The sequence below is a fragment of the Filicampus tigris genome, chromosome 15, assembly GCF_054856515.1.
Source record: "Filicampus tigris isolate MCC_2025a chromosome 15, RoL_Ftig_1.0, whole genome shotgun sequence".
Lineage (NCBI taxonomy): Eukaryota > Metazoa > Chordata > Actinopteri > Syngnathiformes > Syngnathidae > Filicampus > Filicampus tigris.
Window position 1 is genome coordinate 4,901,355 of NC_141231.1, and position 10,470 is coordinate 4,911,824.

General features: G+C 41.9%; 2 protein-coding genes across 2 annotated transcripts; one reads left to right on the plus strand and one right to left on the minus strand.

Annotated features, from left to right (window-relative positions):
- The first annotated feature begins 333 nt into the window (after nucleotides 1-333).
- On the plus strand, nucleotides 334-1,902 carry LOC147135209 (growth arrest and DNA damage-inducible protein GADD45 gamma-like). The gene is made up of 3 exons (XM_086052997.1): nucleotides 334-710; nucleotides 807-1,014; nucleotides 1,113-1,902. Exons 1-3 carry the CDS (start codon nucleotides 334-336, stop codon nucleotides 1,224-1,226), a joined length of 699 nt encoding a protein of 232 aa, XP_085909123.1. The 3' UTR covers nucleotides 1,227-1,902.
- A 1,416-nt stretch (nucleotides 1,903-3,318) lies between these two features.
- nim1kb (NIM1 serine/threonine protein kinase) lies at nucleotides 3,319-10,460 on the minus strand. Its single transcript, XM_086053122.1, has 4 exons — nucleotides 10,167-10,460; nucleotides 8,314-8,604; nucleotides 6,942-7,210; nucleotides 3,319-5,611 (listed from the first exon to the last, which is right to left on the minus strand). The coding sequence occupies exons 2-4, from the start codon at nucleotides 8,585-8,587 to the stop codon at nucleotides 4,847-4,849; spliced, it is 1,308 nt and encodes a 435-aa protein (XP_085909248.1). The 5' UTR covers nucleotides 8,588-8,604; nucleotides 10,167-10,460; the 3' UTR covers nucleotides 3,319-4,846.
- Nucleotides 10,461-10,470: the final 10 nt, after the last annotated feature.

Here is a 10,470-nt window from a genome sequence, read left to right on the forward strand (position 1 = left end):
TATATACAAATATGTATGTGTATATGTATATATATATATATATATATATATATATATATATATATATATATATATATATATATATATATATATATATATATATATATATATATATGCTAAAGCTTCGTTTTTGCATATTTTTTTATTTTTTATGGTTGAACTGTCGCTGCAAGAAATCTTCCACATGGAACTCACTAACCCCGAGTCACGTGTTATTTCTTTTGTAAGTTGCACAAAAGAAGAAGCACCACACTTTTTTTGTGTGCGTAAATTGGGCTATTTTTAGATTCAGGCCAGGCTGCTGCATCCCAGAGGGGGAGCGTGCGTGGTTCGATGACCACCATCAATCTGCCACGAGCCAGAAGTGTGACAATGGCATTATCATACCAATACACGAGGCTGCAGCCAATCAGAAAGCAGCTCTTTCACAGCCCAGCACGAGCTGCTCTGTATAAAAGAGGCAAGTCTCTCCTCCGAGGACACTCTGCTCTTTCTGCGGATCTACTCCCCACAACCTTTCTTAGCTACCCGCCTGTGCTTGTGAGGAAACTCATCATCATCATCATCATGACTCTTGAGGAAGTTCTGACCCAGAAATCCACTGAGCGTGCCCAGTGCACCGGCAAAGCCCTGGAAGAAGTGCTTGTTGCCGCCATGGACAACGACTACCTCACCGTGGGAGTGTACGAGTGCGCAAAAGTGATGAATCTGTAAGTATTTTATTGATAATCAAATTTGTTCAAACTTGTATCATTGAGTAACTTTGGACATGTTGGTTAACTGTTTCTCCCTCTATGCTTTCCCAGTGATCCAGACAGCGTGTCCTTTTGCGTGCTGGCCGTGGATGAGGATTTCGAGTGTGACATCGCTTTGCAGATCCACTTCACGCTCATCCAGTCCTTCTGCTTCGACAACGACATCAGCATCGTCAGAGTGAGCGACATGCAGCGTCTGGCTGAGATTGTCGCTGACAAGTCGGAGAAGCTCGAAGATGCTCACTGTGTCCTCATCACGGTACGTGCAGCTATAGTCCACTGCAAGACTTTGTGTTTGTGTGAAATGGGAGCACCGAGCGCGTGTCTAAATTCCGTCTCCTCTTCTTGTGTAAACAGAACCCATCCGACGGGGCTTGGGAGGACCCCTCTCTGGAGAAGCTGCACCTGTTCTGTGAGGAGAGTCGGCGCCTGAACGACTGGGTTCCCGAGATCAGCCTCCCCGGACGCTGATGCGGGACTACGCCCCTCTCTGTGAAGCTTCCCATGTAGGAAACACGCATCCTGATGAACAGGATGAGGCTGTCTCTGCTCATCCCTGGATACTCCTGAGGAGGATTCCCAATCCAGGCCGCACGGCGCCGGCCCAAGGGGCCCCCGTGGAACCGTCGCCTCTTGTCCCGTCCATGCCAAGATGACTCTCATTCTTTGTGTGAATGAGGTCAGGTATGCCTCAAGAGCGACACATCGACCCTCATTCTTTGTGCGGATGAGGTTTGGAGAGGAAGGAGAAGCGGCGTGTGCGCGCTGTGGTCTCACGGAGCACACGTCGCTCGTTGAAGCACGCGCAGCAGGAGAAGAAGCGGTGCTGAGGGAGAGGACTTGTTAAAAAAGACTTTTTAACCATGGCCTCTTGGCTGAGCAACATGACAGCAGTTGCAGTCAGCGAAAATGTTTCCCACTTTCCAGAATTGTCTTAATTCTCTAAAGGTTTCACTTTAGAAGTTTAACAATGACAAAAAAAAAAAAGCTAAATATTGAAAAGAACCGATGCCTGTTCCCTAAAGGTTTCACTTTAGAATATGGCTGAATTGAATTAATGCTAAATATTAAAGAATTACTTAAGTGTATGTCACTTCTGAAAAAAGAAAAAATATATTGTTGGAAAATTACAAATGGAAAACCTAAATAAAAAAATCAACTTAAATTAAAATTTTGGCGTGTGTGTTTGACTTTCCTTGCTGAGATAATACATTGAGAGATGAGGGTACATTGTTACAGGCATTGCTTGAGACAGCTATGTGACGTAGGACAGCGGAAAAAAACCCGGAAAAGAAATGTAAGTGTGAGTGAAAAGGAGAGAATATAAAATAAAAAGAAACCCGATTGCAACACAGAGGAAGAGTGAGGAGCTCGTCCTAACCAAAGTTTAAAACTCAGCAAATCTGCCTGAAAGAAGGGCTCTGGTCTGTCATCTGTTCACTGCTGTCCCCCTTCAGCGCAAGACAGAAAAAAACGCACCCCGCCCTCACCCTAATCTGCATGTGTAAAGACACAATAGCGCAGCTCCAGCAAGTTGCAGCAACCCTGACAGAGGCCCTATTGTCTGCCCTGCAGATGTCTCTACAGCCACGCTACGCCATCTGCTGTTCCTGCACGAGGGGTCGACCAGGGCATGACTAAGAGGGGAGGAGCTGAGCCTTTAGTATGCTCTGCTGTGCTTAAAAAAAAAAAAGAAAAGAAAAAAATAGACACGTTGGGTTTGGGTCTAGCTGGTTTGGGCCGGTTGTGAAAAGAGAAGGGTCCTGACCGTGCAGCATCTGGTGTCCTGCCAGCTGCTGTCGGGACTATTGTTTACTCGCAGGAACTTGTCGAAAGTTTGGTAAACAACAGTCCACACAATGACGCAGTTTCAGCTGTGTTTGGGTGCAGCAGCCACCTGTTCCATGCTAGGAGAATAAAACAAATTTGCGTGACTAACCAGGGATTCGCTTACCGACTGTCATTTATTCTATGAAGTGAAAGGAATACTTAACAGATGTAAGCCAGTTGCAACAATAAAACGTTAATATTTTGTCTAATTAATTTGATAACTTTTTTTGTTTGAATTTTAACAACTCAATTTTTATCATATTCAACAACTTTAAAATATAATTTAAATAATATAGCTGGTCACTCAATAAGCGGCCCATGTGTGTCAATCAGGAAGTGCTGCAGACATGGTGCTCATTCGTGAGCCACACTCACGGACAATGCTGGAATATTTAATAGTCTACACAGTATGTCCTCATACCACGCATGATGAACAGAATACTGCTTTGGTCCGTTGTCTGACCGACTTAATTTATACTCCACTCGCATTAAGGACATATATACTGGTACTCAACAAAAATGAGTGACCTTGTGTACCTCTGTAGTTTCTGTCATGCCTGGACCTAAATGATTATAGGCTAGCGTAAATCAAATCAAATGGGATTAAAAGATTATGCGGTTCAATATTTACGTTCCAATTCATATAGTATGATGTTTCACAAGGCTTAAAAAATGTGTCTCTTCCGTACGCTTGCCCCAGAACGCACACACGGCAATGAAAAACACAATGAAGTGGACCTTGTAAAATATATTTAATTAAAACAAGTAGGAATACAGCAACATCAGATAATATTTCGAATTAAGGAAACAGAGAATAACAAAATACACATCCCTTGTATTGCACAAATGAGAGTTAAAAAAAAAACATCAAGGGAACATTTTTGCCATAAGATGTAAAATATGTGGAGGTAGATGGCTGTGCATCATCTTCAGTGACAGAGAATACTCCAATATATTTAATAAAATATTTTAATATGAATCGTGCATGGATTGAGCATGTAAATGAACATGTTATTAATTCAACAAAAACAAGAATAGATCAATAAATAGTCAAACAAAAAATGCCCATTGAGTACTTTTACATTTGAACTTTCAGTGGACACACAGTACTGCCAACATTATTATTTTTTAAATATAAAAATTGTACTCTTACGTTATGTCAATATATTTTAAACGAGAAAGGTTATGGACATCGCAACTTGCAATCGTTAACCTCTTCTCCAAAGATGCACAACTCGATCGTCTTCAACCAGGCACTGTCTTTGTTATTATAATCAAAAATTATGCAATCAAGTTGTGTATTATATGAACGTGAACGATTACCATATTGACACTTTATAACTTCTCTCATCTGTGTATGATGCAATAGCACACATTTATTTGAGTTATACAATAACAAAATGTGTTATAAATGTGCTTTTAAATGAATGACCTACCAAACGGTTGATCTATTGCGAAGGCATCTATGATGTTTTGCTTTAATAATGTGCTCTGCTGCTTGGTTGTGTTGTGTGGGTAATTAAAGGGATTTGGAACGGCAAGGCCAATTCCTTTGTTTTTGTTGTATGCTGAAGACATTTGGGTTTCAAATCAGAAGATGAATAGGAGACAAAAACACTCAGCTGTTCGAAGAAGACTGCGAGATGAAACATACAGGCCATATCACAAGATGCAAACCACTCATCAACAAAACCAATCGAAAGGCCAGAGTGGATTTGCAAAGATGAGCCACAAATGCTTCAGAACTTGGAAGTTTTATGAACGGATGAGATCGAGATTAACCTCTACCAAATTGATGAAAAGGCCAAAGTGGTGTGGAACGTATTAGACTGAACAAGACAATCACCGGACTTTGAAATGAAGAATGCAACAGTCTGGTGAAGTCAATTGGTCATAGGCTTGATGAAGTTATTGCAAGTGAGGGTTCCATCCATCCATTATCGATACCGCTTATCCTCACAAGGGTCGCGGGGGCAAGTAAGGGTTATGACACCAAGTATTATGTTATTCACTTTAAAGAGGAAATCAACCCAAACATTTGTTTTTTTTAAGAATACGTTCCCAGCAGGCCCACCGTGATTGGTCGTTGAGCCATGAGCAGTTGTGATGTCATTTTCAGTCGTCAGAAGTGACAAAATGGCCGCCCCAGGAGATGGCTAAAAACGGGTGGGTTCATTTCTAATTTAATTTAATGTCTGTTGAAAAAAATATAAATACAAAACTAGACGAAGTAAAAACAGCTGTTTAAGCAGAGCTTTATGTTATGAAAGCACACAGAGTTTGGACGTGTGCCTGAGGCCCCTGTATGCTCGAAGTCCCTCCCGCTTGGGGTCTCTCACCATCCCTCGAACCACCGGCAGACTGTCGCAGCCCCTCCTCCTCTGCGCTCGGTGCAGCAGGATTCGATAGACCCCTGTAACAGGGCTGCGGCTGTCATTCACTGGATTGTTCCGTAGGTGAGCCGAGGTGAATCCGAGCTTCTGCAGGGAGCACCTGACCTCTTCCATTTCCTCCTCCTCCACAAGGTCTCGACTTTCAGAATCCAACAGGCCTTGCAGAGGGCTTGCTGGTTCTGGAGATGCCAACGACCAAGGGAATTCCACAGGTAAAAGCCAATCGCAACCCAGCATCTGGTCAACAGCATAACGCTCAAGGGGATCCACCTTTAAGATTCCCCTGATGAGCCTCTGACAGGGTCCAGGAACCCATGGGGGGATACTGTAAGCACCTTGGATGACGCAGCGCCTCAGCTTGCCCATTGTTTCGGCACGGAAGGGCATGGTGCCGGTCACCATGAAGAAAAGGAGGACCCCCATTGCCCACACGTCCACAGGAGGGCCCAGGTAGCACTCGTCCCTGAAGAGCTCCGGGGCGGCATATGGAGGTGAGCCGCAGAAGGTGTCGAGTGTATCATTGCGGTTGGAAATGTGCGTACTGAATCCAAAGTCTGCCACCTTGACACAGCCGCTGGCGGCGAACAGAACATTTTCTGCCTTCAGGTCTCGGTGGATGATGTTATTGTTGTGCTGCACGGTAAAAAAAAAAAAAAAAAAAAAAAAAAAAAAAGGAAAATAAATTAAAATACAGCTGCTTTCATTTCTGACTAGTGAAAATATAATTATTCCATATGTTATAGTACTTAATTATCTTAATTATAATGTTTGACCACCAATAATTTGAGATCATCACCCATTATAACAGCCATGAGAAAAGTCTCTGTGATGGGACAACCAAAGAAACACGACTAACAAAAAGTTAGGGAGATTAGTCTTTGACATGACATTTCTGGATGAACCGGAAAGGCAAGAATATGTTCTATGCAGGCCCACTAGTTGAAACACGGCATTCTGATTCATTTTGCGTTTGTGGAATATAAATCAAGCAGCAAAATGCACTCGTTTTTAGCCATCTCTGGGGGGCGGCCATTTTGTCCTCTGTCGACTGAAAATGACATCACAACTGCTCACAACGGCCAATCACGGCTGACCTGTTTTCTGAATCTGAGCCGTGATTGGTCGTTATGAGCAGTTGTGATGTCATTTTCAGTCGACAGAAGACAAAATGGCCGACCCCAGCTGTTGTCCGTCTCAGGGGGCGGCCATTTTGCCACTTGCTGTTGACTGAAAATGACATAACAGTTGCCGAGAGCTCAGATAACGACCAATCGTGGCTCAGCTTCAGAAAACTGGTGAGGTGTGATTGACCAACTGTGATGTCATTTTTAGTTGACAAAATGGGGATTGGATTTTGCTGCTTACCTCATTTTTCAGAAACACAATATTAATCAGAATGTCGTGTTTGGACTAGTGGAGGCGCACAGAACATATTATTGTTAAGAAAATGTTTGGGTTGACATCCACTTTAATCTTACCTTCTCTAAACATTTGAACACACACAAAATGTTCAATGTACGTGTCGTATTTGTACTTGCTGTTCTCTAACAAAGAGCTGAACGACAAACAGGTGTTTGATCCATGAATGGACCAATAGATTTCCGGTTGAATAAGAATTAGTATTTAAAAAGTCCTCCTCGTGCTGCTCACATATTGATATCATGAGACCAAGACAAAGTTCTCATCTTTGTTTTCAAAGGGAAGGGGTCATTGAGCTTCATCAGCAGGTTGCAACAGCTGAGACTGGAAGAGTCACAGAAAGGCATATAGATGTCCTTGGAGAAGAAAACATTTTTTTTGCCATTCAGTTCTTTGTTCAGAACAAAGCAATAGTGAAAAAGTATCAAAGCATTGAACATTTGGTCGAATTACGTTTGCCTCTAAAGTTTATCGTGTAAGTTATGTCCATCCTGAAATTTCCCCTGAAAGCCAAATATCGTGGATGTTGACTGCACTTACTCACCATATACTTAATGGCAGAGAGGATCTGTGAGAATGTGATCTTGCTGGTGTTGTCTGCAAGTTTTCCCTCATTGCAAATCCTGTTGTGGAGGTCTCCCCCACCAGCGTACTCCAGCACCAGGTAGAGGCGGCTTGGAATCTCCACAACTTCATAGAGACGGATCACGTTCGGGTGCTGCATGGAGTTCATGCTGCTGACTTCCCTGGAGAGAAGACGCTGGGCCTGATTGTCAAATCGTGTCTTGTCCAGGATTTTAAGGGCTACTTTATCTGTGAGGACAAAATGATGAGACTTCAAACAAATTGAAAATTGATGGCAGTTTTATATGTGCTAAATCAGAAACTAATTTCAATTTGTTTGGACTAAAAAGTATTAAGTCAAACCTGTTACTTAATCAATACATATCTGAATTATTTGTAGTCAAATCCAAATTGTTTTCCAGTACTTACAGGAAAGCTATTTGAGCTGTTTTGTTTGAGCGTTTTGTAGGGATGTAACGATTCATTCAAGCCCCGATTTGATTCTCAATTATCGATTTTCGATTCAATTCGATTTAAAAAAAAAAATGCTACTATGCTTGTCGCTGTGCGCTAGTGTGGTGCTCCAACCATCCACAAACTCAATACGTAATGTTTGGTGCAAGTGCATAAATTGAACTACACATTCCAAATTTTCTATGCATCTGGAATGGATTTTTTTTTTTTTAAATACATCATTTTCAACTAATTTAATCGAACAGATTAATTGAATAATCTAATTGATAATCGATTTTTAATTGATTTTTGATTAATCGTTACATCCCCAGTGTTTTGTGCTTTTTCCTATTTTTATGTTATTAACTGATTGTTTTAAGGGCTTTGTTGTTGTATGAATCATTTTTTTCTCTATGTACAGCATTTTGTATGCAGCAATGGTTGTTTTAAAGCGCTCTATAAATACAGTTGAGTTGAGCTGAGTTTCTTCAAACCATTTGAGTTGAACTATGGAACCATGACTGTGCCCCGCGTGGGGAACTTCTCATTTAAGGATAAGGTAACAAGCATTAGCGTGCCAACATGTGCACATGTGCTGCATGGCGTTAGCATGTTTCTTGCACCAGTGCAGCTCTAATTGTGGGTTTTGCTCTCAAAACACTTGACAATTATCCATGGACACAGGTGACCATTCCTCTCAACCTAGTAAATTAGTCACACCAGTTTCCCCGTAGTAAGTACGAGTACAGAAAATGTAAAGAGTCCACGCCGTATCCAAAGCCATAGAAGAATAACAATCGTGTCAAGCCATGATTAATATTTTCGCAGTAAAATCAACCGTCTGCATGAATACAGTACACCACAAAGTCAGAATATTGAGATCACAAAGTTACCCTTACCTTTTGTCAGAGCATGAAAAGCCAGTTTGACTCTGGAGAAGGTCCCGTGGCCAATCTCTCCTCTAACCTTGTAGAAGCCGACCCTGCGGCCGATGACCAGTTCCTTGATGATTCTGTCATCCTTGTGCATGTCCATTGTGAGCTTCTGCAGCGGGGTAAGGCATAGTGGGCCATCTGCTTCGTCACCCTCTTGTTCAGGGTCTGAGCTGTCTGTAAGGCTGTAAAGGCTGTGGTGGAGTTTGGGGCTTGCTACCTGGATCTGTCCTGCAGGCATTTTGATGATGCTTTCATCTGCAAAGCCATCACAGGTAATTGTAGATCCATTTTCAACAACTTCGAAATTCAGAGTACGTCATTGCAAACGCGACCATGAGTAGTGTATGATAAGATATGACCATCTTGATTACTAAGAGCCCTATTTTTGGAGACAGGCACATATGTGCTCGGCGTAAAAGCTGGCGCAGCTCCATTTTCGTGCTGGACCAAGTCTTGTTTATAGTGTCGGGGAATTTGGCAGACAAAGCAATGCCTCGCTGGGCGTTCCAGGGGACCAAGGTTATTTTCTATTATACGCTCCCAGCGCACCTGACAATTTGGCGACAGAGAGTAGACTAGACTTTTGACCCGGTGAAACCGGGTCTAAGTTGTGGTGCAGGTGGTGTAATGCGATTTTGTCTATTTGATCCAGGCGCAAGCAGACATATTATCCGCTCCACTGACGTGTGTGGTGGATGGTGTGCATCAAATCTACTGAAATATTTTATAAATGCATTCATCAAATGCATGATTATTATTATTATTATTATTATCATATTCAATATATTTTTAAAAGCACACCCGTACGATCGGGGGTGGAACTTTTACACCATCCGCATGTGGAGCTCTTGCGATTCCTTATAAACGTACTTTGTGAGCGCCTAACTCCTTAATGAACTTCACCGAGTCTGTTGCTGATTCCGCATTGCACCTCACTTGTACTGAATTTAAAGGGAATAAGACAAGCTTCGATTGGTCAAGAATCAAGTCGGCTGTGTTCACTTCCACAACTTTGCAAACGCCCATTTCTAACTGCCCATCTACGAAAATAACAAAAGAAAGAAAACTCCACTAATGTGTAAGAAGGCAGCGAATGTTGCGTTCACGGCAGAGTTCGCCAGGGTTCGTTCAATGTCAAAAAGGTTCGCAAAAGGTTCGCCAGAAGTTCATCAAGCGTTTTAGTGATTTTTCTTGTCACAAGGAAATGCTCAACGAACTTGAACGAACCCTGACGCGAACGCGCGTTTCTACCTTCGCCAACAGTCGGAAATGTTCGCCGCTAAGTACGATAGCTACATCAGTCTTAATAACATAATACATAAGAGAAGTTCTATCATTTTTCTCCGTTTACCACTTGCCTTAATGTATTTAAATGTAAGATGACATTGCATCTTTACTGTACACCTGGGATGTCCAAACTTTTTCCTTCAAGGACTGCATACAGAAAAATCCAAGCATAAAAGGGCCACTTTGACATTCTTTGATTTATTTATCACAAATCCATCAAGCAAATACCTGTATGATTAGCACAGGTGTAAAACTCAGCCCAGATCTATCTCGCCATTTTATACGACCCGCAAAAGCAAATCAAGCGTGCTCGCTAAACTCTAAATGTCAAATTGTCACATGTAATAAATAATGACCAGATATTGCTAGCATTTTCTTATGTTATTACAGTAACTGGAACAATAGTTGAACAAACTATAATTCACCCCTGCTGTATACACTAAAGTACAGTAACAACCAAGTACCAATAACACATACATACATAGATGCATGGCCTTCAACAGACATATTTAAGAGATGTATATTCTTACCAAGTTTCCAAACTGCTGGTTGGCATCAAAACACAGCTGTAATGTCCATTTTGGGGAGTAAAACTAACTCCAAGCCTTGGTATGCCCTCCGATGCACTACAATAGTATGCTGAGGAGGAAGGGTTCTCAGGCCACACCCCTCACCTCCACCCATCCGTCGCAATTGCCGCATTGAGGAGAGATGTCTTATGCTGGTGTCATCAACTATAATCCTGTTTAGTTTGTCCCAACCCTATGAAAAGGCCGGTATCATCTTATATATATATATAAAAAAAAAATAATACACGCAACCTCACACATAACA